Source organism: Spea bombifrons, chromosome 4 (genome assembly GCF_027358695.1).
Source record: "Spea bombifrons isolate aSpeBom1 chromosome 4, aSpeBom1.2.pri, whole genome shotgun sequence".
NCBI lineage: Eukaryota > Metazoa > Chordata > Amphibia > Anura > Pelobatidae > Spea > Spea bombifrons.
The window spans coordinates 30,865,697-30,870,557 of record NC_071090.1 but is presented as its reverse complement, the minus strand read 5'-3'; the positions used below and the strand labels follow the sequence as shown (position 1 = coordinate 30,870,557).

Below are 4,861 nucleotides of genomic sequence, written 5' to 3'. Positions count from 1 at the left end.
AAGCACAATTTGATATTTTATTATAGAACAGTGACTCTTATTTGAAAATAACTAAGTAAAAGATGACATTTGTTAAAACATGAGAAATCTCAAAAATATTGCAGCCTGTGGGGGGTATTGAATGGGGTCATCAATGTCCTGCCTTGACATGGAGTAAGAACTGAGCATGCTTCCTATAAAGTTAGTAATGTGCACTAAACCCGGCGACTTGGGTTTGTACCCTTAGTTTATACCATTACATAAGTTATGGTGGGTAAAAGGTGATGGAAACCCTTCCACTTAAATTTACTTACCCTTAGTTTCAAACATGTAACCCTTGGTTTTAGTTCAAAATTTATTAAAAATAAAAATTCTGATGCGGTCAATTAATTTTCCCAGTAATGCCATTATTTCACATAAAACCCTAATTTCACAGATTTGGTTTGTTGTTTAAATGTAACTTTTAGTATTGTGTGCCACAGAATTCTTTTCATATACCATAGTAAAGGAAATTAACACATAATTCTAGACATATGTTTCTTTTATTCTTTTGTACTCAATGATTTCAGCATTTTCCCAAATAGTAGTCATTACAATCCCTTGCCTGTGTAATACTGCATGGGTTGTTAACACTTTTAGTGCTAGGGCAATGCAGGGCAACCACTGTGGTAGTCAAAAAAAGTTTATGCAACCTGCAGTGAATGGGTTAAATACATATTAGGACACACTTTGGTAATCGGTAAATACCTTTTAGTGGTGCTAAAAAAAATCAACACTACACAACATCAACAAAAATAATAATAATAATAATAATAATACAACTCCCCTTGATAAGATGTGCATCTTCTGTTGATTAATCCGGTCATGTAGACCAAAAGCCCTGGATTTCATCATGTTTTTGTCAAACACACACACTCCTAGGTCTAATAAGTCACATCTAGTCAATGCTGAGTGCAGGACATCTTAGTTTGTCCACCAAGTCTCTGCAAGTCTTTCCAGTCTTTTGTAGTCAATGCCACCACATTATTGAGTGCTTTTCTGAAGTTTTGGAGCTAAGTTCTACCAGGCTCGGATTCCATGGAGTGTAGATACACCACCAGTTTGCTGGATTGGAGTCTGCACTGTGTTCAGGTCCCCCACACTGAAATTCATGAAGTTATTACCAGCTGATGTGGGTTGCATGCTTGGCATGGAAGAGTAGTTGCAACTGTAGCTACTGCTGCAAGCTGGGTTACTATAGTTAGAGTATGTAGGATAAGTATTGTAACTGTAAGGGTTGAGGCTGACATTATATGGGGAGTTGTAAGGAGAAGACTCTCCCAAGCATGGTTTACCATCTCTCACCAGCACAGGAACAGCTATCCTCCTTGGAGGTGGGAGTCCCACCATCTCCAGAGTCTGATCTTGCCTCTGCCTTTTGCATTTGTACCTTCTGTTTTGAAACCAGATTTTGACCTGAGTGGATGTCAGCTTCAAGATGTTTGCTAAATGGTCTCTCTCAGGGGCTGACAGGTACTTTTGCTGTTTGAATCTTCTCTCCAGCTCATATACCTGGGCTTGAGAAAAAAGAACTCTTGGCTTTCTTCTCTTCCTTTGCCTTGGTCTTTCAGGATCCTCCAAATCTCTCTTGTCATTGTCTAGATTCTTCTGCAAGGGGCAGAGGTCTGAAAGAGGAATCAAGTGAAGTGGTTTGTAATTTTGTAATTATACAAATTATATCTGCAAAAACATATTTACAAACTATATATATATATAAATATATATATATATATATATATATATATATATATATATATATATGTTACAAATAACACGTCTTTAGTAAAACAATTAAGCTGATTAGTTCTGACTTGTTCTAGGACCCCAGATAATATTAAAGCTTTTTTTGTATAATAAAATTGAGTATGACATACACATACATACTGTTAATATGCATTTAAAAATTAAGTTTAGGTCCAAATGCTTATTCTACCAACTTTATTTATTTAGCATTAACAAGCTTACAAAAAAAATGTCCTGTTTATCATAGACATTCTCCAAAACAAAAAAATAATATTAAAACATTAACAGAGAGAGAGAGAGAGAGAGAGAGCAAGAAAGAGAGAAAGAGGGGGGGCAATGGTTGTAATATTATGGAAACACTTCATCACATTTACTCAATATTTTTTGTCTTCTTATTACACAACTAATTTTCAGTGCTTTAGCTTCTCAAGCCTGGTTTAATAGAACGAATTTGCTGAATGTTATTCTTTTAAAATATCACATATTTAAAATTACTGATCAAGGTACCGATTCCCCGACTTTTATTATGACTTTTGAGAATATTGATTTTTTAGCTGGACATCTTCAGCCCAATAAAATATTGGTATGAAAATAGATCTTTCAATGGTATGATAAAGGCAATGGTCAGAAAGACGCTTGTTTAATTTAAATAAACACATTTAATTTAATTTAAATCATTTGTAATGGTTCTATTTACCATGAATATTTTTGAAGTAATGTAAAGATTATTTATATATTCTGTTGCCTTTTTTTATTTTTATTTTGTCCTCTTTTTAAGATTATTTAACAATATACAGGTGTATATCCATTATACAGAGCTATATTAGGAATATATGTAAATTCTTAATTATAAGGCTTTACTCGTTAAAAGCAAAAATGACGTCACACCAGCGCCTTAAAACCTGAGAGTCTGCATTGTATCACCATTAAGATAACAAACGGTTAAACAAATAAAAGCGTCCATTAAACGCCATTGTGACTCATAAAATGATTTGGAGATAAGATAAATCAAGTGGACAATAATATCGCACAATTAGCCGATTATTAGAAGATTGATATCAAACCAGGAGAACCAACCCTTCAAGCTGTTAGACGGCATTTTTTGGCGAGGGAAACTGATACTATTTGCACATTTAAATTTAGCCTCAGGGTATGTTATAATCCTTTAAGAAACAGTATGCATTTATGTTTTTTGGGTTAAATGTCAAGCAACATTATTGTCTGGATAATACTAAATACATATAGGTGAGCTACTTGGTAGGTGAAGCACCCACTTATTCACCACCATTTTTGTTGGAAAAAAAACCCACAGATGTTTATATCATTTTTACCTTTCTTGTCTTCCTTGGGGTCTTTCATAGAGTCCATTTCCATATAGTTCTTGACATAAAATGACCCAGGGTAGGGTGATGAAGCTTTAGTTGTTCCTCTTTGAGAAAGGTCCTCACTTAGATCAGACAGACAGGGGGTCCCCGGGTAAGACTCCTGTTTGAAGGTGGACAGCATGCACGAAGAGGACTCCAGCCTTGGAGAAATGTCCATGGCAGAAAGACCAGTCTGATGTTGCTCCAAGTTCAGTATGTCTTTCACAGAAAACGGAGTTGAAGTCACGGGGTTAGCAAACATGGTGGCACCAGATGAAACACCAAAACAGAGTCATGTAACCTCCTCAAATTTGAGTGAGAGAGTTAGGAGAGTAATTATATCCCAGTGCTCTTCAAGAGAGGCATCCCGTTCCAAACGTTTTGTCTCTTTACCAAGTAAGTGCTGTCCTCAGTAAGGTATCACTCTCCAGCAGGCACAAGGAGGTGGGTCTACCCTGATCTCCTTGGAGAAGGATCTCCATTGGCCAAACCTAGCATGGTGACGCAGAGGTCCACAGATACATGTCACCTAATATAGGCATACTTCTGAAAAACGTCCAGAACATTTAAAGGGCTCATACAAGTCTTATTTTTATTTGTTTTTCTCCTCTCTTTAAACATACCATGTTTCATGCTGCATGTTATTTTTATACTGCATATGGTTATAGCTTTTTGCTATTTTAACTCAGTGTTACTACATATTGCAATTAGAGGAACACAAAAAGTGTGTCTCTTTGGTTGTCTTCTGTTTGAAACAAGATATTACTTATATGCATTTTAAAAGTTTATATAAGTGAAAAAAAACATTCGTTTGTTTTACCATAATTTTTCATACTGCACTCTTAGATTTGTATACTGTTAGTTATTTTGTAACGTTAAAGTGTCCCCATAGATGATGTAGGGAGGCTGTGACATTATAACTGTTTTAATTTGTTGCGAAGAACTTTTATTTCTATTGTTACCTTTCTTTGTATGCTGTGATTTTTACATAGTTTTTAACGGTTTTGACAGGTTATGATTTCAGGGTATTTTTTTTACTTGTGTGTTTTTGTTAAAATAAATTCACTGTGTGTGTAATTTGATATAATAGATCGTTTGCACTGATCAGCCTGTGGTTTAAAATAAAGAGGATAAAGGGGTTTCTTAAAGCACATAGAAGCCGCATGCTGGTTTTTGTAATGTTATAGATTGTTTTTAATGAAAATAAATGTTAATGAATTTATTGTGGATATATATAGATATATATATATATCATAAGATTTTAGGGATGAGGTATATAGCTCTCTTTGGGGAATAAAACGAAAAATACGGAAAAACATACTGAATCATGATCATTCAGTTACACATCACTCAGGATTGAGCCATTCATTTTACTGGAAATAATTAGGAAACCATCTATTAATTTGGAAAATATTGGGGAATATTGGGGAAGGAAAAAGTGATTCTTATCTGTAATTTTTAAAATTATTATCATTATTATTATTATTATCACTATTGCTACCCAAGCTAAGTTTAATGGTGGGTATTAGTGCTATTATTTCTTAAAGGAGATGACCTGCTTCCACTAAAACACGTGTTATTATGAGGGTATAGTTCTTTAATTACCCTTACAATCCGGTCATTTTCCAGCAATCCGCTTTATCACTAACCCCAACAGGCAAAAGGGCAACCGTAATTTCATATTGTAAAACAAACAAACAAACTAAAAACCATATACTCTTAAATAACGCAGAATA

The 4,861-nt window shown here is 34.5% G+C and overlaps 1 protein-coding gene across 1 annotated transcript; it reads right to left on the bottom strand.

The window, feature by feature from the left end:
* Positions 1-508: 508 nt before the first annotated feature.
* NKX2-5 (NK2 homeobox 5) lies at positions 509-3,496 on the bottom strand. Its single transcript, XM_053464407.1, has 2 exons — positions 3,093-3,496; positions 509-1,643 (listed from the first exon to the last, which is right to left on the bottom strand). The coding sequence occupies exons 1-2, from the start codon at positions 3,385-3,387 to the stop codon at positions 1,039-1,041; spliced, it is 900 nt and encodes a 299-aa protein (XP_053320382.1). The 5' UTR covers positions 3,388-3,496; the 3' UTR covers positions 509-1,038.
* Positions 3,497-4,861: the final 1,365 nt, after the last annotated feature.